The following is a 26,394-nucleotide window of genomic DNA, read 5'->3' on the forward strand; positions in this document are numbered from 1 at the left end:
TAGCCCATTATAGAGGTCCATTAACAGCACATGGCAGATAGACAGGCTATATACTGTACCACAGCCGTTAGTAGTTGAACCAGGTGTGTTAATGCAGGGCTGGGACAAAAGCCTGCAAAACACACTTGCTCTCCAGGACCAGTATTGAGGACTGCCCTTACCACTAATGATATATTCAGAACCCCTATCCCTAAAACGTCTAGGCCTTTGTCCTTTGACCCTTAACCCCGACCTGTCTCTCTTGCATCCCTTTACCCCTAACTTATATAACCTCTAACATTCTTCCCTCCAGAACCCCTAAAGCCTCTCCTACGCTACCCTATCATGTCCTAATCCCTAACCCTCATAACTGTTTGAACTTACCTCTGACCCTGAACCCCATAACTCTTAACCTTCTTACCTACATAACTCCAGACCCAAACCCCTCCTTTGGCTCATTGGTCCTGAAGAGTCCTGAAACTTAACCCCTCACCTCCTAGCTTCCAGTCTTTTCTAATCACCGTCTCCTGCGCTAACCTATGCTGTGGCAGTCTGGTATTCCCTTTAACCCTATCTCCTAACCTCTAATCCTAACCCCTGACCTCCCAGACTGGCAGTGCCCAGGCCCGGTGGCAGGAGCGGGCACTACGTGGCGTGTCCAGGAGTCGTGTATGTTGGAGGGTCCTGTCCGTGTGCTGGGCAGGGCCTCGCAGCACTCCACCGGCTAGCGGATCCGAGGAAGGTCTGATGTCGATACGGGTCAGCTGCAGCACCAGGATTGAACCAACTTAGTACCATCCCATCCTCGCCCACCCCATCCCTTGACTCTGATTTAAGGCTCAAAACTCAGTTTTAAGGCTCTAGAATCTGACATATGGCTTTAGATGCCGACTTAAGGCTCTAGACTCTGACTTAAGACTCTAGATGCTGACTTTAGGCTCTAGAATCTCACTTTAGGTTCTAGAATCTGACTTAAGCCTCCAGACTCTGACTTAAGGCTCTAGACTCTGACCTAAGGCTCTAAGGCTGTGGACTTTGATTTATGGCTCTAGATCAGGGTTCAACAAACTGGCAGGAATTTGGCATGTGGGTGGTTTTATTTGGCCCCCCAAGTATACATATTTTAATTGTTGGACAAAAAAGACTGTAAAAACACCAGCAATTCACCTCCAAGTGATTTTAATATAGGAAATCTGTTCCATAGTAGTCAAACATGATAAAGATAAGTGATTGTATACAAATATAAGCAAGGTTTGAAATTATTATGTTTTTGTCCAATATTATTTCTGTTTGGGCTTCTTTCGATCCATTTGCAGTCTACAAATGATTTGTAATTATGTCCTGGACCCCAACAATCCACTCAAGAAAAAATTGGCCGGTGGCTGAATCTAGTTGATGATCCCTGTTCTAGACTCTGATCTGGTGTAAGACTCTATTCTGATTTAAGTCTGTATGTCTGTATGGCTGTAAATCCAGTGCTCGAGGGCTACAGTCCTGCTGGTTTTGACAATTCTTCCCACCTATTCTATTGGGTCAGTGAATATGTCTGACTAGATGAAGCATCAACGTAACATTTGCTTCCAGCAGTAATTTAAGGAAACCAGCTGGCCCACAGTGGACCAGAGTTTTACCACCTGCTCCAGAACTAAATGATGTGATGTTGGGCGTACTCGAGGACTGGAATTGGGAAACACTGACCTGGACCCTGTTCCAATACGTCCGAAATCCAAATTTGCTTCCTCCTTTCCTTGAAGTAATTGGATTGGTTGAAAGGATTTTCCTTATCCAATCACATACAGATTAATGACTAGTTCAAGAAAAGGACGATAGAAGTTTTTTTTAAAGTGTTTGAACAGAGTCCTGATCTACACCATCTCTGCAATGGACATCCAATACATCCTGCTGTGTGTTAGTTGATAAGACCTCACAAACAGACTCACACACACACACACACACACACACACACACACACACACACACACACACACACACACACACACACACACACACACACACACACACACACACACACACACACACACACACACACACACACACACACACACACACACACACACACACACACACACACACACACACACACACACGTGATGCCAGCCATGTCATGACAACCAAGAGTGCTGGAAGAAGTGGCAATGTTTATGATGGCATTCCACAGACACACTCTGGTGTCCCCACCGTGCTGTTAAACCAGCCCAGGAGAGTGTGTCATAAATGGCGCATTTCTCTGACAGCTGCAGTTTTTAAGGACACACACACACACACACACAGTAGGGGCATTCCTCTACCAGCTGCAGTGTAGTTGGCCTCCGGGCCTTTAAGAGCAAGGACTCAGGCAGCAGTGATGTCGTCATCAGGCAGGTTGTGTTTAGATATCATGTTGATCCTATTAACAGGTCCTGGCTCGTCTGCTCTCTACTGACTGACTGACTGACTGTCTGCTCTCTACTGACTGACTGACTGACTGCTCTCTACTGACTGACTGCTCTCTACTGACTGACTGACTGACTGACTGCTCTCTACTGACTGACTGACTGACTGTCTGCTCTCTACTGACTGACTGACTGCTCTCTACTGACTGACTGCTCTCTACTGACTGACTGACTGACTGACTGCTCTCTACTGACTGACTGCTCTCTACTGACTGACTGAATGACTGCTCTCTACTGACTGACTGACTGACTCCTCTCTATTGACTGACTGCTATCTACTGACTGACTGACTGCTACTGACTGACTGAATGACTGCTATCTACTGACTGACTGAATGACTGCTCTCTACTGACTGACTGACTGACTCCTCTCTATTGACTGACTGCTATCTACTGACTGACTGACTGACTGACTGACTGATTGCTCTCTACTGACTGACTGCTCTCTACTGACTGACTGAATGACTGCTCTCTACTGACTGACTGACTGACTCCTCTCTATTGACTGACTGGTCTCTACTGATTGATTGACTGACTGACTGCTCTCTACTGACTGACTGAATGACTGCTCTCTACTGACTGACTGACTGACTCCTCTCTATTGACTGACTGCTATCTACTGACTGACTGACTGACTGACTGATTGCTCTCTACTGACTGACTGACTGACTCCTCTCTATTGACTGACTGCTATCTACTGACTGACTGACTGACTGACTGACTGCTCTCTACTGACTGACTGACTGACTGACTGCTCTCTACTGACTGACTGGTCTCTACTGATTGATTGACTGACTGTCTGCTCTCTACTGACTGACTGAATGACTGCTCTCTACTGACTGACTGACTGACTCCTCTCTATTGACTGACTGCTATCTACTGACTGACTGACTGACTGACTGCTCTCTACTGACTGATTGACTGACTGCTCTCTACTGACTGACTGACTGACTGACTGCTCTCTACTGACTGATTGACTGACTGCTCTCTACTGACTGACTGACTGACTAACTGCTCTCTACTGACTGACTGGTCTCTACTGATTGATTGACTGACTGACTGCTCTCTACTGACTGACTGACTGACTGACTAACTGCTCTCTACTGACTGACTGACTGACTGCTCTTTACTGACTGATTGACTGACTGACTGTTCTCTTCTGACTGACTGATTGACTGACTGACTGCTCTCTACTGACTGACTGACTGACTGACTGACTGCTCTCTACTGACTGACTGACTGAATGACTGCTCTCTACTGACTGACTGACTGACTCCTCTCTATTGACTGACTGCTATCTACTGACTGACTGACTGACTGACTGATTGCTCTCTACTGACTGACTGACTGACTCCTCTCTATTGACTGACTGCTATCTACTGACTGACTGACTGACTGACTGACTGCTCTCTACTGACTGACTGGTCTCTACTGATTGATTGACTGACTGTCTGCTCTCTACTGACTGACTGAATGACTGCTCTCTACTGACTGACTGACTGACTCCTCTCTATTGACTGACTGCTATCTACTGACTGACTGACTGACTGACTGCTCTCTACTGACTGACTGGCTGACTGCTCTCGACTGACTGACTGACTGCTCTCTACTGACTGACTGACTGCTGACTGACTGCTCGACTGACTGACTGACTGCTCTCTACTGACTGACTGACTGACTGCTCTCTACTGACTGACTGACTGACTGACTGCTCTCTACTGACTGACTGACTGACTCCTCTCTATTGACTGACTGCTATCTACTGACTGACTGACTGCTCTCTACTGACTGCCCGACTGCTCTCTACTGACTGACTGACTGACTGACTGACTGACTGCTCTCTACTGACTGACTGACTGCTCTCTACTGACTGATTGACTGACTGACTGCTCTCTACTGACTGACTGACTGACTGCTCTCTACTGACTGACTGACTGACTGACTGACTGACTGCTCTCTAATGACTGACTGACTGCTCTCTACTGACTGAATGACTGACTGATCTCAACTGACTGACTGACTGACTGCTCTCTACTGACTGACTGACTGACTGCTCTCGACTGACTGACTGATTGTCTGACTGACTGCTCTCTACTGACTGACTGACTGACTGCTCTCTACTGACTGACTGATTGACTGACTGACTGCTCTCTACTGACTGATTGACTGACTGACTGCTCTCTACTGACTGACTGACTGACTGACTGTTCTCTACTGACTGACTGACTGACTGACTGACTGCTCTCTACTGACTGACTGACTGACTGCTCTCTACTGACTGACTGACTGCTCTCTACTGACTGATTGACTGACTGACTGCTCTCTACTGACTGATTGACTGACTGACTGCTCTCTACTGACTGACTGACTGACTGCTCTCTACTGACTGACTGACTGACTGCTCTCTACTGACTGACTGACTGACTGACTGCTCTCTAATGACTGACTGACTGTCTGACTGACTGCTCTCTACTGACTGACTGACTGACTGACTGCTCTCTACTGACTGACTGACTGCTCTCTACTGACTGACTGGCTGACTGACTGATCTCGACTGACTGACCGACTGACTGACTGACTGCTCTCTACTGACTGACTGACTGACTACTCTCTACTGACTGACTGCTCTACTGACTGACTGACTGACTGACTGATCTCTACTGACTGACCGACTGCCATAAGTGGGACAAATATCAGCCATGCTTCAATAGAAACCATCAGGTTTACAGTTACTTGGCCTACGTTGAACAGAAACCATCAGGTGTACAGTTACTTGGCCTACGTTGAATAGAAACCATCAGGTTTACAGTTACTTGGCCTACGTTGAATAGAAGCCATCAGGTTTACAGTTACTTGGCCTACGTTGAACAGAAACCATCAGGTGTACAGTTACTTGGCCTACGTTGAATAGAAACCATCAGGTGTACAGTTACTTGGCCTACGTTGAACAGAAACCATCAGGTGTACAGTTACTTGGCCTACGTTGAACAGAAACCATCAGGTGTACAGTTACTTGACCTACGTTGAACAGAAACCATCAGGTGTACAGTTACTTGGCCTACGTTGAACAGAAACCATCAGGTGTACAGTTACTTGGCCTACGTTGAACAGAAACCATCAGGTGTACAGTTACTTGGCCTACGTTGAATAGAAACCATCAGGTGTACAGTTACTTGGCCTACGTTGAACAGAAACCATCAGGTGTACAGTTACTTGGCCTACGTTGAACAGAAACCATCAGGTGTACAGTTACTTGGCCTACGTTGAACAGAAACCATCAGGTGTACAGTTACTTGGCCTACGTTGAACAGAAACCATCAGGTGTACAGTTACTTGGCCTACGTTGAATATTATCATCAGGTTTACAGTTACTTGGCCTACGTTGAACAGAAACCATCAGGTGTACAGTTACTTGGCCTACGTTGAATAGAAACCATCAGGTTTACAGTTACTTGGCCTACGTTGAATAGAAACCATCAGGTTTACAGTTACTTGGCCTACGTTGAATAGAAACCATCAGGTTTACAGTTACTTGGCCTACGTTGAATAGAAACCATCAGATGTACAGTTACTTGGCCTATGTTGAATAGAAACCATCAGGTTTACAGTTACTTGGCCTACGTTGAACAGAAACCATCAGATGTACAGTTACTTGGCCTACGTTGAATAGAAACCATCAGGTTTACAGTTACTTGGCCTACGTTGAACAGAAACCATCAGGTTTACAGTTACTTGGCCTACGTTGAACAGAAACCATCAGGTGTACAGTTACTTGGCCTACGTTGAATATTATCATCAGGTTTACAGTTACTTGGCCTACGTTGAACAGAAACCATCAGGTGTACAGTTACTTGGCCTACGTTGAATAGAAACCATCAGGTTTACAGTTACTTGGCCTACGTTGAATAGAAACCATCAGGTGTACAGTTACTTGGCCTACGTTGAACAGAAACCATCAGGTGTACAGTTACTTGGCCTATGTTGAATAGAAACCATCAGGTGTACAGTTACTTGGCCTACGTTGAACAGAAACCATCAGGTGTACAGTTACTTGGCCTACGTTGAATAGAAACCATCAGGTGTACAGTTACTTGGCCTACGTTGAACAGAAACCATCAGGTGTACAGTTACTTGGCCTACGTTGAACAGAAACCATCAGGTGTACAGTTACTTGGCCTATGTTGAATATTATCATCATTAGCATGGTACTTTGTTTTGCTTCATAACACCATTACTACCACCATAGACTACCGGCTTATTACCTTCTCACCTGTTACCATATGAAATGTGTATAGTGTATGATAATACGTCATGCTTACAGGTGTCACTAGAACAAAGGGATGACCAACCCTCCTCCAGGAGAGCTGTACTGGGGTGCAGGCTTTTGATACGGCCCTGTACAAACACCCCATATAGGTTAATCATGGTCCTGACCAGCAGCTGATTAGCTGAATCAGAAGAGTTTTAGTAGGGTTGGAGCAAAACCCTGCACACCCTGTAGGAAGGTTGACTAGCCCTGTGCGAACATACGAGCATGTGTGATTCTTATAGAGTAAGTATATGATACTGAAAGATGGACTGATCTGATTGGTCAATTGTTGATCTGATCGGTCAATTATTGATCTGATTGGTCAAGAGACCAATGAGTGGAAAAATATCAGAATTTAGCTGCCTGTGTAAATGCACACTAAAATTCAGGGTTGGGGTCAGCTAGACAATTAGGGACTGAATCTTAACTTCAGATGTTGAAGTGCTTTTAACTCAAAGGTTATGTAAATCATGCATTGTGATCTATAGGGAAATGTGTACCTTGTAGTAGTGTGCACAGCTCTCAAGTCAGGATTTGTTCAATGATGAATTCAAAATGGATTTGTATTTTCTTCTCTAGGTCAGTGGAGATTGACCCCAGCCCTAAAGTCATTGTTTAAGATAAGACTCCCATAGAATTTCCTTCATAGAAGTCACAGGCTGAGACAAGATATGTTTTGTGTATTTTAGCATTTTTTGTGTTTTATCATACTCTGAGTAGTTATTCTGTTGTTGTTTTGTCTGCCTCCTTTCCTCTTCCTCCTCTCTCCTCTCTCCTCTCTCCTCTCTCCTATCTCCTCCCCTCTCTCCTCTCTCCTACCTCCTCTCCTCTCCTTTCTCATCCCTCTCCTCTCCTTTACTCTCACCTCTCTTCTCCCCTCTCTTCTTCTCCTCTTCTCTTCTCTGCTCTTGTCCTTTCCTCTCTCCTCTCTTATCTCTCCTCTCACCTCTTACTCCTCTCCTGTTTTCTCTCTCATCTCTCCTCTCTCCGTTCCTATCTGCAGTCACTGATATTTGACGAGGTGGACCTATCTGATGCCAGCGTGGCTGAGTCCAGCACTAAGAATGTTAACAACAGCTTCACGGTGAGATTCTACACACACACACACACACACACACACACACACACACACACACACACACACACACACACACACACACACACACACACACACACACACACACACACACACACACACACACACACACACACACACACACACACACACAGTGACTATATGTATAGTGACTACATCTATGCTGAGGCCGCCAATGTTGATGATGATCACGTGCATGCGTTGTGTGTATGAAGCGTGTGTGTGTGTGTGTGTGTGTGTGTGTGTGTGTGTGTGTGTGTGTGTGTGTGTGTGTGTGTGTGTAACGTGTCTTCCTCATTTAACCCAACCCCTCTGAATCAGAGAGGTGTGTCTTCCCCATTTAACCCAACCCCTCTGAATCAGAGAGGTGTGTCTTCCTCATTTAACCCAACCCCTCTGAATCAGAGAGGTGTGTCTTCCTCATTTAACCCAACCCCTCTGAATCAGAGAGGTGTGTCTTCCTCATTTAACCCAACCCCTCTGAATCAGAGAGGAGTGTCTTCCTCATTTAACCCAATCCCTCTGAATCAGAGAGGTGTGTCTTCCTCATTTAACCCAATCCCTCTGAATCAGAGAGGTGCGGTGAGCTGCCATAATCGACATCCAAATGCAACCTATATTTATTTATATTAATTTATTTTCCCTTCTGTACTATAACAGTTTGCACATCGTTACAACACTGTATATAGACATAATATGATGTTTGACATGTCTTTATTGAAACTTATTTCACATTTGTTTATTATCTACTTCACCGGCAACTGTAACATATGTTTCTCATGCCAATAAACACCTTACATTGAATTGAAAGAGAGGGAGAGACTGTTGCTCCATATGTTTGGTGGGTTATTCCTCGACCGGCGGAGGGTCTGCTGTAGTGAAGGACACACACACACACACACACACACACACACACACACACACACACACACACACACACACACACACACACACACACACACACACACACACACACACACACACACACACACACACACACACACACACACACACACACACACACACTCTCCCTCACCGGCAGGGGGAGAGCAGGCTTCACCATTCAGCAAGATCACACACACAGAGAAGGAGAGAGTGAGAGACAGAGCCAGTGAGAGAGTGTGTGGGGGGGTGAATGGTAAGTGCACTGTAGCACGGCTTTCAGACGCAGTTAGTGGTAATGAATACTGGTGCTCGTCTGTCCGTCTGTCTGTCTGTCTGTGAGCAGAAGGATGCTGAGGTTGTCTGTGCAGATTGGTTGGTGTACTATAGGGACAGATATGGAGCATGGTGATAGAACCCTAAGAGGTTGTGTGTTAGCTTTTGTGTCTGTGTGCTTTTCTGTGTGTGTGTGTGTGTGTGTGTGTGTGTGTGTGTGTGTGTGTGTGTGTGTGTGTGTGTGTGTGTGTGTGTGTGTGTGTGTGTGTGTGTGTGTGTGTGTGTGTGTGTGTGTGTGTGGGTGGCTGCTGGGAATATAAAATGAGATGTAGCTGGGGGAAGCACCTTGCGGTACATGTGAGGGTGCTTGCTAAGGATTCTGCAGGGATTCTAGGCTCAGATAAATTGTTGTTGTATTAAAGGGGCTTTATCCCTAACAAAAACATTACATGAAACAAACACCTCAGACATGTGCGAATGCACGTGTAAACAAATCAGGAGATTTTTTTCTCATGATAAGTTGTAGACCACACTATCTACCAAGAGAGTTCTCATCTATGTTTTTCATAGCTGTCTATTTACCACCACAAACCGATGCAGGCACTAAGACAGCACTCAACGAGCTGTGTAAGGTCATAAACAAACAAGAAAATGCTCATCCAGAAGCGGCGCTCCTAGTGGCCGGGGACTTTAATGCAGACAAACTTACCGTTTTACCTCAATTCTACCAGCATGTCACATGTGCAATCAGAGGGGAAAAAACTATAGACCACCTTTACACCACCACACACAGAGACACATTCAAACTCTCCCTCATCCTCCATTTGGCAAATCTGTCCATAATTCTATCCTCCTGATTCCTGCTTACAAGCAAAAACTAAAGAAGGAAGTACCAGTGACTCGCTCAGTAAAGAAGTGGTCAGATGACGTGGATACGGTTTCATCAATAAGTGTATCAACAACGTCATCCCCACAGTGACCCTATATACATTCCCAACCGGAAGCCATGGATTACAGGCAACATCCCCAACGAGCTAAAGTCCAGAGCTACCTCTTTCAAGGAGAGGGACACTAATCCAGACGCTTCTAAGAAATCCCACTATGCCCTCAGACAAACCATCAAACAGGCAAAGCGTCAATACAGGACTAAGATTGAATCCTACTGCACTGGCTCTGACGGTCGTCGGACGTGGCAGGGCTTGAAACATTTGACGGACTACAAAGGGAAACCCTGCCGTGAGCTGCCCAGTGACGCGAGTCTACCAGACGAGCTAAATGCCTTTTATGCCTGATCACCGACAATGATGAGACTGACAGCCTATAGGGAGGAGGTCAAAGACCTGGCAGTGTGGTGCCGCGACAACAACCTCTCTCTCAATGTGATCAAGACAAAGGAGCTGATCGTGGACTAAAGGAAAAGGAGGGCCGAACAGGCCTCACATTAACATGGTGTGGATAGAGAGCAGGTAGAGTTTCAAGTTCCTTGGTGTCTACATTACCAAGAACTGTCATGGTCTTAGCACACCAAGACACTTGTGAAGAGGGCACGACAACAACTTTTCCCCCTCAGGAGATTTGGCATGGGTCCCCATATCCTCAAAATAATTGCACAGCTGTACCATCGAGAGCTTCCTGGCCAGTTGCATCACCGCCTGGTATGGCAACTGACCGTAAGGCACTACAGTGGGTAGTGCGTACTGCCCAGTACATCACTGGGGCCAAGCTTCCTGACATTTTTTTTTAACTAGGCAAATCAGTTAAGAACAAATTCTTATTTACAACGACGGCCTACCGGGGAACAATGAACAACTGCCTGAACAACATATGTTTACCTTGCTCCTTAACTGCTTCTACCTCCAAGACATAAGACTGCTGAACAATTAATCAAATGGCCACCCACTGTTTATTATCTATGCATAGTCACTTCACAAATGACCTTGACTAACCTATACTCTCTGTATATAGGCTCGTTATTATGTCATTTTCTTTTGTTACTTTTTGATTTTATTGCATTTTTTTTACATAAGCTTATTTAGTAAATATTTTATTAACTCTATTTCTTCACAAAGGCCTGCTCAGCTTGAACAAACAAGACACCCTGGCAACAGAGAGACAGAAAACACAGATATAAATACACAGGGGATAATGGGGAAGATGGGTGACACCTGGAGGGGGGTGGGGACAATCACAAAGACAGGTGAAACACATCAGGGCGTGACAGAAACATTCCATTTCACACTCAAAACTGCAATTCATGTGAGGTGAAAACATGTTATTCTACCAAAAGGTGGTGTTAACATGCAAACTCTAAATTGAATACATGTGCAAATATGGTTTCACTTGTGAAATTTAAGCTTAACACATGTGAAACGGCAAATCTGACTTATTTTTTAATAAGGTTAATGAGCTCTAACTTAACCCTTTCAGTGGCATGGACATGTATATTGGCTATAATGTGTATTTTCCCAAACAGTTGTATGTGTTAGCTGTTGATGCAGATTGTTGATTGTATGTAGTAATAGCGTTCTCTTCATTAGTTAGCACAACATCTACACATGCACAATGACCGGATGTGTCTCCGTGTGTGTCTGTGTATGTGTGAGCAGCAAGTTTGGGCCTGTTCGTGCTTTTCTGCAAGTGGTAAAATCTTATCTGCATCTTACTGAATAGAATAACACCTTGATATTCAATTCAGTTAATCAAATCCATAATGCTGTGATCTCAGCTCAAGGCAATTGAAAACTAATTTAGATAGATGATAGCAGTGTAAGCCCCTCATTATAGAAGCTGAATGTTGGTTATATGCTGTATGACTCTTGTTAACATGTTTAAGCGATGAAAGTCCAATCTAGATGTGATTTTCTAGATTAAGCGCAGCAGAAGCACCGTAGGAACACGTTCATTAGAGATAACTGTGGGGTTATTTTTTTTTTAACCTTTATTTTACTAGGCAAGTCAGTTAAGAACAAAATCTTATTTTCAATGATGGCCTAGGAACAGTGGGTTAACTGCCTTGTTCTGGGGGAGAACAACAGATTTGTACCTTGTCAGCTCGGGATTTGAACTTGCAACCTTTCAGTTACTAGCCCAACGCTCTAACCACTAGGCTACCCTGTCCAATCTAGTAGAAAAAGGCATATTTATTGGAATGATCAAACATGGTAAATGAATTGATATGATTATAAATTAGACACACACATACACGGAAGGACATAGACTCCCAAACCAAATTACTCCCCATCTGCCCTTTGACCTGAGGAGGCTCATCAGGGGACTGGAGAGTTTCCAAACACAGTCCAGTTTCCCTCAGTAACCAACCCCCCCCCCCCACACACACACACAATATATGAATATTTGAATCCACAAATCACATAACATTCAAGAAGAATTCAAAAAATGTCAAATATCTTTGACTGCATGGCCACTTAAAGGTCCAGTGCATTCAAAAACCTGATTTGCCTGAGTTTATATATATTTCAACACTATGATGTCAGAACAATACTGTGAACTTCCCTTTCAGTGTAAGAGTGGTTTGAAAAGAAGGGCTCTTGTGAAATTCTAGCCTGTTTTGGTGGGATGGAGTTTTAGACTGCCTGGTTACAAGCTATTTGTTTATTTTTTTGACCATTTTAATTGAAAACAATCACAGTAAGATACTTAATTGTTGCCCAGAAATTATTTGATAGAGTTAAAAAAACTGCCCATAACAGCTGAAACAGAGCAGTACCTAGCCAATTGCTTTGCTTTATTATTTAAGCCTATTTATGTGGCCGAGAAAAATATCAGCATGCTATGAACCGGCTCGTAGCCCGTAACAAAGATAACGCAGAGATAAAGAAATAACAAACATATTTATTAAACAAAGTAAACTACATACAAGTAACAATGGTGCGTGTAGTCAGTAGTGTAAGTGAGTGGATGTGTTCATAGATGGTGAAAATGAGGGTGTTGAGAGGTGCCAAAACAAATGACCACAAAAAAAAGCCTAAAATTGCCACAAACAAAAACAACAGTGTGACTGCGTGGAGAATCTCGTCGATGTACGAGGGAAAGGTGTATTTATCCCCGGGACATATCCGAGCCCAGCTATGTCCCATTCTGCTGACGACCCTCCCTGGCTCCACCCACAGATATCATATTAAGGAAAACAAAGATAAATAATAAGGCAGACAGAGTGGGAGGGTCACCCCCCCCCCCCCCCCAATATATCCAGGGACCACCAAGGACCCCAAGACACAACACCAACCAAACATACATGAACACAAACAAAATACTGCCCTTGTTAACGGTACTCTACGGCCCCAGCCGAACTCATCCTCCCCAGACCTCCGCAACCTTTGCGCACAGGAAGCAAACTTCAAGAGGAAAGAAAAAAACAAGGACAACAGGAAACAGATGACAGGAGCAACAGAACAGGATAATAGAAAATACACAAAAAGAAACAGCGGTCACGCGGACAGCATGCATACACTCAGTGACAACGCGTATGAGAAACGCGTTTGGGCTGCATAATAATTGACTCTGTCGTCACAGAAAATGATCACAGTGGCATGCCATTCATTTTCTAATAAAAGCTGAGTACTGGGGTGCATTGTCCAGACAAAGATTTTTAGTGTAGCAATATTAAGTTGTATGAAATTAAATCAGTTGTGAAAAATATGCAAAAATGTGGGCACCCTTGTCATTCTGTTGATTTGAATACCTGTAACTACTTAGCATTGATTAATTGGAACACACAATTGGTTTGGTGAGCTCATTAAGCCTTGAACTTCATAGACAAGTGCATCCAATCATGAGAAAAGGTATTTAAGGCCAATTGCAAGTTGTTGTTCTCTTTGACTCGCCTCTGAAGAGTGGCAACATGGGGACCTCAAAACAACTCTGAAAACAAAGATTGTTCAACATTATGGTTTAGAGGAAGGCTACAAAAAGCTATCGCAGCGATTTAAGCTGTCAGTGTCCACTGTGAGGAACATAGTGAGGAAATGGAAGACCACAGGCACAGTTCTTGTTAAGGCCAGAAGTGGCAGGCCAAGTAAAATATCAGAGAGGCAAAGACGAAGGATGGTGAGAACGGTCCAAAAACAGCCCACAGACCACCTCCGAAGACCTACAACATCATCTTACTGCAGATGGTGTCACTGTGCATCGTTCAACAATTCAGCGCACTTTGCACAAGGAGAAGCTGTATGGGAGAGTGATGCGGAAGAAGCCTTTTCTGCACACACGCCACAAACAGAGTCGCTTGAGGTGTGCAAACGCACATTTGGACAAGCCAGCTTCATTTTGGAATAAGGTGCTGTGGACTGATGAAACAAAGATTAAGTTATTTCAGTCATAACAAGGGACGTTATGCATGGTGGCAAAAGAAGCATTCAGCATTCCAAGAATGCCACACAGCATTCCAAGAAAAACACTTGCTACCCACAGTAAAATTTGGCGGGGGTTCCATCATGCTGTGGGGCTGTGTGGCCATTGCTGGTACTGGGAATCTTGTTAAAGTTGAGTGTCGCATGGATTCCACTCAATATCAGCAGATTCTTGGGAATAATGTTGAAGAATCAGTCACAAAGTTGAAGTTACGCCGGGGCTGGATATTTCAACAAGACAACGACCCAAAACACTGCTCAAAATCTACCTGGGCATTTATGCAGAGGAACAAGTACAATGTTCTGGAATGGCCATCCCAGTCCCCAGACCTGAATATCATTGAGAATCTGTAGGATGATTTTGAAGCGGGCTGTCCATGCTCGGCAACCATCAAACCTAACTGAACTGGAGAGGTTTTGTAAGGAGGAATGGTCCAAAATACCTTCATCCAGAATCCAGACACTCATTAGAGGCTATGGGAAGCGTCTAGAGGCTGTTATTTTAGCAAAAGGAGGCTCTACTAAATATTGATGTGATTTTTCTATTGGGGTGCCCAAATTTATGCACCTGGCTAATTTTGTTTTGACGCATATTGCACATTTTCTATTAATCCAATAAACCTCATTTCACTACTGAAATATTACTGTGTCCATCAGTTATTTGATAGATCAAAATTAAATTGCTGATCCAAACACCCAATTATTTATAAATGGAAATCATGGAAATTGTCAGGGGTGCCCAAACTTTTTCATACAACAGTATATCAGAAAACAAATCTGGAAAACTCTGAATCAGACCAACTAACTCATCTCGCCTATCAGCAGGTAGATGATCGAGAAGCCTATCCAAAACATCCAGTGACTCTGAATGTTTCAATCTACCCTGCAGTATGCAATATTCGGGACCAGAGACGTCCTCCTCACCATGCAGACATACGGTCTACGGTCCCAGAGGAACGTGCGTAACAGGGTTTTAGCAGATTGAGCAGTTGGTGCGCTTTCCTCCGTTCCGGAGTGGCAACTAGATCGTTTTGCTCAGTGCATTGGCGCACAACCGTATATGGACTTTGAAATTTGGCTTGAAAAGGAGAACCAACTATTGGCAGCACAGCAAGAACCTGGTCACCTGAACTAAAGTGACGAGGCTCAGCTCAGCGATCAAATATTCCTCCTCGGTGAAGACGATAGCTTCTCTTTAGCCATCTCGCCAGCGGCATTCAGGCTTCGCCAGGAAATCACACACATAAGATAACAGGGTGGCTTGGGAGACTTCCAGTCATCCTGGAGCACCGCTAGAAGCCCACACACACACTATGTCCGAACACTAAGTAATTTAGACTGAAACCTGTGCTCTCCTGTGAAACCTCCCTGGTGGCTAACAGTAACCATGGCAACCCCTCCTCCCAATCCTTATCCATCTCCGAACAATAAGCTCTCAACAAAGACTTACGTGTTAGAAGGAAATGTCCCAACGGTCCTTGACTCTGCGCTTAATAGCTTGATTCAGTTGACCTGTTAATTTACTGGTGTGACAGGTTGAAACTATTAATAACATCCCTCTGTAACCTATAGGCCAAAATAAACGTCAGGTTTTCACACCCAGATGTCCAGCAACATCGTTGTGGAAAGTTAACACCAACTCATAAATCTTAACTGGTACAACAACCTGATTAATAGCCTCCCCCACAAAACAACTTTGAGGCCCCCACTTTTTCATCAAGACTACATCCTGGAGAAAATAACCATGGACGACGTCTCCCAACTGTTCCACAGGTACAATTTGGTTACGCAACTCTTCTAATGAGGGTCAGCCCGTTGATCCTTGATTATATCGAAGTTGGGCACAGATAAGGGAAAGTAGTGACAGATCGTTAGCAGGCGCAGGTCCAGAGCGCCACGGCTCATGGAACGCGTCACTGCGCATGCAGAGAACACCTCTGGGGAAATGCTGTGTGTTCTCATTGGGAATCCCTACAAATGACGGCTTAGTGGAAACCACTATAGATGGTGACAGGACAGGCCATACATGCTCACCAGCGAAGTTATTCCCAAGGATAATGTTGATACCTTCAATAGGCAACGATGGATGAACCCCTAACACAACCTCGCCTTTCACCAGTTCATAATCCAACATCAGTTTATACAATGGAACTGACAGAGAGTTCAACCCAATTCCCCTAGTTAGAACGCTATTCCCAGAATCAGTCTCAGCAGAGAAGGCTAACCCAGACTCTAACACAAATGACTCAGGGGCACCTGTGTCCCTCAGGATCATCACAGGCACTGGGTTGTTACTTCCTAAAAGAGAAACAAAAATCTCCGTAATGAAAGGTACGCTTTCAGATGCACCTGGGCATGAGACAGTGTGACAGGTGTGAACTGATGTTGGACAGGCGCTGCTTACGCTGTAGGCTTAGGTTTGAACTTTAGCGCAAGTACTGAATTTACCCTTAGCTCTGAGAACAGGACATTCGTTTATGATCTGTACCCTGACAGTAGTGACACTCTTGACTGAAGTCAGCTTTACCACGGAAGCCAGGCTCAACCCTAGATGAATGAAGCTCTGCCCGTGAACCAGAGTGTCTCGGTAGGCGAGGCCCAAATCTCTCCAAATGCCCCCAATCACTCCAAATGCAGGGATCTCCAAAGGCCCCCAATCACTCCGAATGCAGGGATCTCCAAAGGTCCCCACTCACTCTGAATGCAGGGATCTCCAAAGGCCCCCATTCACTCCGAATGCAGGGATCTCCCCCCACTCACTCCGAATGCAGGGATCTCCAAAGGCCCCCACTCACTCCGAATGCAGGGATCTCCAAAGCCACTTTTGTGAGTCAAAACATACTCATCCACCAAAAACACAGCATCAGAGACAGTCTTCACTCTGCGTTTGTTAATGTACGTGGCTATTTGATCAGAGATTGTGCCCTTAAATTGCTCTAGCATAATCAGATCACATAGCCCCTGGAAAGTCATAACCGCAGAGGTGGAACCCCAGTAAACTGTGAAGAGAAGTCTCACGCAGACTCCACATGAGTCTGTTGGTCAGCCCTTTCTAAAGTTCTAAATCGTTGGCGGTAAGCCTCAGGAACCGTAAATCATAAATCTACAACACAGCCATTTTAACCTTCTCATAACTGACACTGTCAACTACACCAAGAGTTGAATATGCTCCCTGCGCTTTACCAGTCAACACACACTGCAACATTAAAGTGGAACACATCAGTAAGCCTAACAAGGGAAAAGAAAGGCTGTATCTCATGGTAACAAATGACAGGTATGTCTCATTCCACTGACTACCCTCCTGGCTCCGCCCACCGACATCCTATTAAGAAAAACAAGAGCAAAGAATTCAGCAGACAGAGTGGGGAGGGTCGTCACAAGAGCTACTAACTTGCACCTAAACTCAGCAAAAAAAGAAACGTCCTCTCACTGTCAACTGCGTTAATTTTCAGCAAACTTAACAAGTGTAAATATTTGTATGAACAAAACAAGATTCAACAACTGAGACATAAACTGAACAAGTTCCACAGACATGTCACTAACAGAAATAGAATAATGTGTCCCTGAACTAATAACAGAAATAGAATAATGTGTCCCTGAACTAATACAAAAATGTAACAGTCAGTATATTGAGATCCGGGCTCTTCGCTGGCCATTACATTTACATTTACATTTAAGTCATTTAGTGGCCACCAGCTGCATTAAGGAAATCACTATGGCAGTGGCATCTCCTCCCTCATGGACTGCACCAGATTTGCCAGTTCTTGCAGTGAGATGTTCTCCAAATCCCCACTCTTCCACCTTGGATTATAAACGTGAATCCGACCATCACTCCTGGTGAGACAAAACCGCGACCACTTTTTACCAGTCCTGGGTCCAGCCGCCCATAGGAAACATTGGGTGATTTTTGGTGAGGAGCCACAGTGTCAGATCTTCCCAATGAGATGTGGGTGCGGAGTCAGCTAGTAAAGAACAAGAACAAAATAAAACGGACAGTTCAACTAAAATATCCCGCACAAAACCCCAAAGGAAGTGTCAAATTAAATCAATTAACCAAAGGGCACAAAACAGAAATAACCGCCCGAACAGAGCGAGGAGGAGCCACCTTCGGGGCAGCTAGTAGACCGGCGACGACAACCACCGAGCGCCGCCCGACCACCGGGCGCCGTCCGAACAGGGAGAGGAGCCACCTTCGGGGCAGCTAGTAGACCGGCGACGACGACCACCGGGCGCCGCCCGAACAGGGAGAGGAGCCACCTTCGGGGCAGCTAGTAGACCGGCGACGACGACCACCGAGCGCCGCCCGAACAGGGAGAGGAGCCACCTTCGGGGCAGCTAGTAGACCGGCGACGACCACCGGGCGCCGCCCGGGGAGAGGTCGCTGGGGACGACGACCACCGAGCGCCGCCCGAACAGGGAGAGAGGAGCCACCTTCGGGGGCAGCTAGTAGACCGGCGACGACGACCACCGGGCGCCGCCGGCGAACAGGGCCCGAGGGAGGAGTCACCTTCCGGCGATGACGGGGCAGCTAGTAGACCGGCGATCACCTTCGGGGGCAGCTAGTAGCCCGGCGACGACGACCACCGAGCGCCGCCCGAACAGGGAGGGGAGCCACCTTCGGGGCACCTAGTAGACCGGCGACGACGGGCGCCGCCCGAACAGGGAGGGAGCCACCTTCGGGGCAGCTAGTAGACCGGCGGCGACGACCACCGAGCGCCGCCCGAACAGCGAGAGGAGCCACCGTCCTGGGAAGTCGTGACAAACAGGCCTACAAGCCTTCAGTCCAGCCTCTCTCAGCCTATTGCGGACAGTCTGAGCACTGATGGAGGGATTTTGCATTCCTGGTATAACTCTGGCAGTTGTTGTTGCCATCCTGAACCTGTCCCGTAGGTTTGATGTTCAGATGTACCGATCATGTGCAGGTGATGTTACACGTGGTCTGCCAATGCGAGGACGATCAGCTGCACGTCCTGTCTCCCTGTAGCTCTGTCTCAGGTCTGTCACAGTACAGACATTGCAATTTATTGACCTGGCCACATCCGCATTCCTCATGCCTCCTTGCAGCATGCCTAAGGCACATTCACACAGATGAGCAGGAACCCTGAGCATCTTTCTTTTGTTGTTTTTCAGAGTGAGTAGAAAGGCCTCTTTAGTGTCCTTTCATAACTGTGACCTTAATTGACTACCATCTGTAAGCTGTTAGTGTGTTAACTTTAACGACCGTTCCACAGGTGCATATTCATTAATTGTTTAAGGTTCATTGAACAAGCATGGGAAAGGGTTTAAACCCTTTACAATGAGGATCTGTGAAGTTATTTGGATTTTTACGAATGATCTTTGAATGACAGGGTCCTGAAAAAGGGACGGTTCTTTTTTTGCTGAGTTTATATCCGAAGCAGCCAGTGTTTGAGAAGCTTGTCAGCTCCATCTAGTGTATTTGGTACACAGGAAAATTCATAATCATCAAACCAAATTTGTCAATACTGTTTGTGGTTTGTGAGACTACCTGTCTCACCTTACCTTTAACCAGGTAGGTTCAACTGAGAACACATTCACAGCAAGAACCTGGCGAATAGTTACAGGAGAGAAGGGATGAATGAGCCAACTGGAAGCTAGGGATGATTAGTTGACCAGATTGGAAATTTAGCCAGGAAAGAATGCCTCTTACTGGCCTTTCAACACCATTAGCCAGCAGTGTCTGATCACCCATTCAGGGACTGACCAGGATCAACCCTGCTTAGCTTCAAAGGCAAGCCAGCAGTGGGATGCAGGGTGGTATGTTGCTGGTTAGCTAGCAGGTCGAAAAGGCAGTAAGTACATGTCATTGTATGACCAGCAATCATTCACAACATGTGTAACAGACTAATGTAAAATACAAAATGTGTCATGGTATGCCAGGTACCAAATTGCTAGATTATATTTTGTTGGTAGAACCTGTATCCTCGATTTAACATTAAAGGGGAGAATGTCATCGCCCATGGCAGCATTCTGTTACATGGAATGGGAGACAGAGTGGTCAGCAGAGTCCAGAACATTGAGTTTCCCCGTGCAGCCTCAGGCTGGTCCAGTGCTACTGTAGCTGCATCCGTCTGATATGAAGGAGTGTTGTTCTCGCTGTAGGATCATGGATGACAGAAGCCACACACACACACTCAATGTAACCCTGCAGCATCAGGTCACTGTAGCCTTAGCAAGGTGATTTGTAGCTAAGGGGTTCGACTCGAGAGGGAAGGACACACGCAATCGTAGCAAGGGAATAGAGTTACTGATTAAACATTGAGACACTAACCCTCTCCTGACAGCTTTAGTAATCACTTAGGCTAATATAATGAATAATAATATATACACTGTTATGGGGACTGGAGAGGAAAATTAGTTGTCCATCTATATAAGGTAGAATGTATAACATTTGTACATCGTCCCTGCAAATAAATGTGAAACAAATAATATTTTATGATCATAGATAATACTGTACATTATTGTATAATGTATAATACACTACTCAGTTTCAGAGGTATTGGGTGCTGGCTATCCTGCTCTGGGGCTGGCCATCCTGCTCTGGGGCTGGCCATCCTGCTCTGGGGCTGGCTATCCTGCTCTGGGGCTGGCCATCCTGCTCTGGGGCTGGCCATCCTGCTCTGGGGCTGGCTTGTACTGTCTTGTTGTGGTGCATTTTAAATGTTTTTTTTTTCCTTTGGATGGTTTGGGAGTTGTCTTGAGTTTCATAGCGAGGGAGAGGATGGATACTAATATGATTAGCTATTCGACTGTGTTCACACAGGCTGCCAAATTCGTATATATTTTCTAATTATTAGAAAAGGAACTGATCTGATTGTTCAAAAGACCAATTAGTGGGGGAAAACGGTTAGAATTGGGCTGCCTGTGTAAATGCAGCCTTAGACATGGAGACATGGAGCAGGGCGAGGTAGAAGGTGGTATGGGTGGTAGAGGGTGAGGGGGCAGAGGAGTGGAAATGGATGGGTGTCTCCTTTTTGTTTGGGCCATAATCAGATAAAAAATATGAATCTTAAAGTCCATAGATGTTAGGCCCAGCATCAGCCTCTGCTCCCAAAAGGTTTGAATTTGTTCATTTGTTAAAGCTAAGTTATATTTTTCAATAAAAATGATCAACAATCATTAATTGAAATGATTGATTGACTGATCAGGTCTTCATGTTAACGTGGTCATATTGACTGATTAGACTTTGATCCTCATTCTTTAATCAGGTGATTGGCCATATGTTTCATGGTAGTTTACCAGCTAACAAGAAACACACACTGTCACAGTTGTTGAAAGAACTGGACCAAGGTGCAGTGTGGTGAGCGTACATATTCTTTTATTTAGAAAAGACGCCGATCAAAACAATAAACACTACGAAACAAACCTTGAAGCTTAAGGCTATGTGCCATAAACAAAGTCAACCTCCCACAAAGACAGGTGGGAAAAGGGCTACCTAAGTATGGTTCTCAATCAGAGACAACGATAGACAGCTGTCCCTGATTAAGAACCCTAGCAAAACATAGAAATACAAATAATAGAACATAGAATACCCACCCCAAATCACACCCTGACCAAACCAAATAGATACATAAAAAGGATCTCTAAGGTCAGGGCATGACAGTACCCCCCCCCCAAATGTGCGGACTCTGGCCGCAAAACCTGAACCTATAGGGCAGGGTCTGGGTGGGCATCTATCCGCCGTGGCGACTCAGGTGCCGGACGCACATCCCCCTTCACCACTGGCTCACCCCAATTTGGTGGCACCTCTGGTGCGGGGACTCTTGTCGCCGACCCCTGACTGGGCACCCTCGTTGCGGGCCCCGGATTGGGCACCCTCGCTGCGGGCCACGGACTGGAGGCCGTCTCTGGGGGCTCCGGACTGGAGGCTTTTCCTGGGGGCCCCGGACTGGAGGCTGTCTCTGGAGGCTCTGGACTGGAGACCGTCTCTGGAGGCTTCGTGCCATGGATCATCACTGGAGGCTTCGTGCCATGGATCATCACTGGAGTGGAGAGACATACAGGAGGTCTCTATCTGGGAGCAGGCATTGGACTCACCAGGCTGGGGAGACATACAGGAGGCTTTGTTCTTGGCAGAGGCACCGGATACACTGGGCCGTGGAGGCACACTGGCGGTCTCGAGCACAGAGTTGGCACAACCCGTTCTGACTGGATGCCCGCTTCCACCCGGCAAATGTGGGACACTGGCACAGAGCACACCGGCCTGTGAAAGCTCAACCGAGACACCGTGCCCATCACCCCATAGCACGGTGCCTCACCACTGTAAGCACAGGGAGTTGGCTCAGGTCTGAATCCTGACTCTGCCCCACTCCCCGGGTGCCCCCCATAAAAAATGTTTTGAAGTGGCCTCCCGGTCTTTAGTGCCAGCCGTGACCCTGTGTAAACCTGGGCCCTCTTTCTCGCTGCCTCCACCTTCCTCTCTGCTTCCAGCTGCTCCCAGGGCAGGCGATCCTTTCAAGCCAGAATCTGCTCCCATGTCCAGGATCATTTGCCATTTAGGATGTCCTCCCATGTCCAGTCCTCCTGAACACGCTGCTTTTCCCCGCTGATTGGTCCGTTTGTGGTGGGAAGTCAACTTCCCACAAAGACAGGTGGGAAAAGGGCTACCTAAGTATGGTTCTCAATCAGAGACAACGATAGACAGCTGTCCCTGATTGAGAACCCTACCCGGCCAAAACATAGAAATACAAATAATTGAGCATAGAATACCCACCCCAAAATCACACCCTGACCAATCCAAATAGATACATAAAAAGGATCTCTAAGTTCAGGGCGTGACACACACACACACACACACACACACACACACACACACACACACACACACACACACACACACACACACACACACACACACACACACACACACACACACACACACACACACACACACACACACACACACACACACACACACACACACACACACACACACAGAGAGTGGGCAATGACGTTATGATGTGCGCAGGTGTGTCTTTTATGCTTCAAGAGGACCACCATTGTTCCTGTTCCCAAGAAAGCTAAGGTAACTGAGCTAAACGACTACCGCCCCGTAGCACTCACTTCCGTCATCATGAAGTGCTTTGAGAGACTAGTCAAGGACCATATCACCTCCACCCTACCTGACACCTTAGACCCACTCCAATTTGCTTACCGCCCAAATAGGTCCACATACGATGCAATCTCAACCATACTGCACACTGCCCTAACCCATCTGGACAGGAGGAATACCTATGTGAGAATGCTGTTCATCGACTACAGCTCGGCATTCAACACCATAGTACCCTCCAAGCTCGTCATCAAGCTCGAGACCCTGGGTCTCGACCCCGCCCTGTGCAACTGGGTACTGGACTTCCTGACAGGCCGCCCCCAGGTGGTGAGGGTAAGCAACAACATCTCGACCCCGCTGATCCTCAACACTATGGCCCCACAAGGGTGCGTTCTGAGCCCTCTCCTGTACTCCCTGTTCACCCACGACTGCGTGGCCACGCACGCCTCCAACTCAATCATCAAGTTTGCGGACGACACAACAGTGGTAGGCTTGATTACCAACAACGACGAGACGGCCTACAGGGAGGAGGTGAGGCCCTCGGAGTGTGGTGTCGGATGTCAACAAAACTAAGGAGATGATTGTGGACTTCAGGAAACAGCAGAGGGAGCACCCCCCTATCCACATCGATGGAATAGTAGTGGAGAGGGTAGTAAGTTTTAAGTTCCTCTGCGTAGACATCACAGACAAACTGAGTTGGTCCATCCACACAGACAGCATCTTGAAGAAGGCACAGCAGCGCCTCTTCAACCTCAGGAGGTTGAAGAAATTCGGCTTGTCATCAAAAGCACTCCCAAACTTCTACAGATGCACAATCGAGAGCATCCTGTCGGGCTGTATCACCGCCTGGTACGGCAACTGCTCCGCCCACAACCGTAAGGCTCTCCAGAGGGTAGTGAGGTCTGCACAACGCATCACCGGGGGCAAACTACCTGCCCTCCAGGACAACTACACCACCCGATGTCACAGGAAGGGCATAAAGATCATCAAGGACAACAACCACCTGAGCCACTGCCTGTTCACCCCGCTATCATCCAGAAGGCGAGGTCAGTACTGGTGCATCAAAGCAGGGAATGAGAGACTGAAAAACAGCTTCTATCTCAAGGCCATCAGACTGTTTAACAGCCACCAGTAACATTGAGTGGCTGCTGCCAACACACTGACTCAACTCCAGACTCTTTAATAATGGGAATTGATGGGAAATGATGTAAAATATATCACTAGCCACTTTAAACAATGCTACCTAATATAATGTTTACATACCCTACATTATTCATCTCATATGTATACGTATATACTGTACTCTATATCATCTACAGCATCTTTATGTAATACATGTATCACTAGCCACTTTAACTATGCCACTTTGTTTGCATACTCATCTCATATGTATATACTGTACCCGATACCATCTACTGCATCTTGCCTATGCCGTTCTGTACCATCACTCATTCATATATCTTTATGTACATATTCTTTATCCCCTTACACTTGTGTCTATAAGGTAGTAGTTTTGGAATTGTTAGCTAGATTACTTGTTGGTTATTACTGCATTGTCGGAACTAGAAGCACAAGCATTTCGCTACACTCGCATTAACATCTGCTAACCATGTGTATGTGACAAATACATTTTGATTTGATTTAATTTGATTTGATCTACCAGACATGCAGAGGGCCGCTGTACAGTGCCTTTCAAAAGTATTCACCTCCCTTGGCATTTTTCCTATTTTGTTGCATTATAACCTATTTAAATTGATTTTCATTTGGACTTCATGTAATGGACATACCAAAATATTCCAAATTGGTGAAGTGAAATTTAAAAAATTACTTGTTTCAAAAGATTATACAAAATAAAAAAGGAAAAGTCTTGCGTCCATATGAATTCACCCCCTTTGCTACGAAGCCCCTAAATATGATCTGGTGCAAACAATTACCAATTACAGAAGTCACATAATTAGTTAAATAAAGTCCACCTGTGTGTAATCTAAGTGTCACCTGATCTCAGTATATATACACCTGTTCTGAAAGGCCCAAGAGTCTGCAATACCACTAAGCAAGGGGCATCACCAAGCAAGCGGCAATATGAAGACCAAGGAGCTCTCCAAACTGGTCAGGGACAAAGTTGTGGAGAAGTACAGATCAGGGTTGGGTTATAAAAATATATCAGAAACTTGGAACATCCCACTGAGCACCATTAAATCCATTATCAAAAAAAAATGAAAGAATATGACACCACAAGAAACCTGCCAAGAGAGGGCCTCCCACAAAAACTCACAGACCAGGCAAGGGGGGCATTAATCAGAGAGGCAACAAAGAGACCAAACCATAACCCTGAAGGAGTTGCAATGCTCCAAAAAGGAGATTGGAGTCTGTCCATAGGACCACTTTAAGCTGTACACTCCACAGAGCTGGGCTTTATGGAAGAGTGGCCAGAAAAAAACAAGTAAACATGTTTGGTTTTCGCCAAAAGGCATCTGGGAGACTCCCCAAACATATGGAAGAAGGTACTCTGGTCAGATGAGACTAAAATTGAGCTTTTTGGCCATCAAGGAAAACGCCATATCTGGTGCAAACCCAAGACGTCTCATCACCCCGAGAATACCATCCCCACGGTGAAGCATGGTGGTGGCAGCATCATGCTGTGGGGATGCTTTTCATCGGCAGGGACTGGGAAAACGTTCAGAATTGAAGGAATGATGGATGGAGCTAAATACAGGGAAATTCTTGAGGGAAACCTGTTTCAGTCTTCCAGAAATTTGAGACTGGGATGGAGGATCACCTTCCAGCAGGACAATGACCCTAAGCATACCGCTAAAGCAACATTCAAGTGGTTTAAGGGGAAACATTAAATGTCTCAGAATGGCCTAGTCAAAGCCTAGACCTCAATCCAATTGAGAATCTGCGGTATGACAAATATTGCTGTACACCAGTGGAACCCATCCAACTTGAAGGAAGTGGAGCAGT

At 45.8% G+C, this 26,394-nt stretch overlaps 1 protein-coding gene across 6 annotated transcripts in view; it reads left to right on the forward strand.

Moving 5' to 3' along the window:
* Window positions 1–26,394, forward strand: part of LOC124044235 (diacylglycerol kinase eta-like) — a 145,739-nt gene that overhangs the window by 30,970 nt on the left and 88,375 nt on the right. For 4 of the 6 annotated variants that reach the window (XM_046363831.1, XM_046363828.1, XM_046363832.1 and 1 more), the window contains 2 exons: window positions 589–738; window positions 7,744–7,824. In XM_046363831.1, the coding sequence (XP_046219787.1) occupies window positions 589–738; window positions 7,744–7,824 (231 nt within the window). The remainder of the gene's footprint in view (window positions 1–588; window positions 739–7,743; window positions 7,825–26,394) is intronic. The other 2 variants (XM_046363830.1, XM_046363833.1) reach the window with 1 other exon arrangement.

The sequence above is a fragment of the Oncorhynchus gorbuscha genome, linkage group LG09 (genome assembly GCF_021184085.1).
Source record: "Oncorhynchus gorbuscha isolate QuinsamMale2020 ecotype Even-year linkage group LG09, OgorEven_v1.0, whole genome shotgun sequence".
In the NCBI taxonomy this organism is placed as follows: domain Eukaryota; kingdom Metazoa; phylum Chordata; class Actinopteri; order Salmoniformes; family Salmonidae; genus Oncorhynchus; species Oncorhynchus gorbuscha.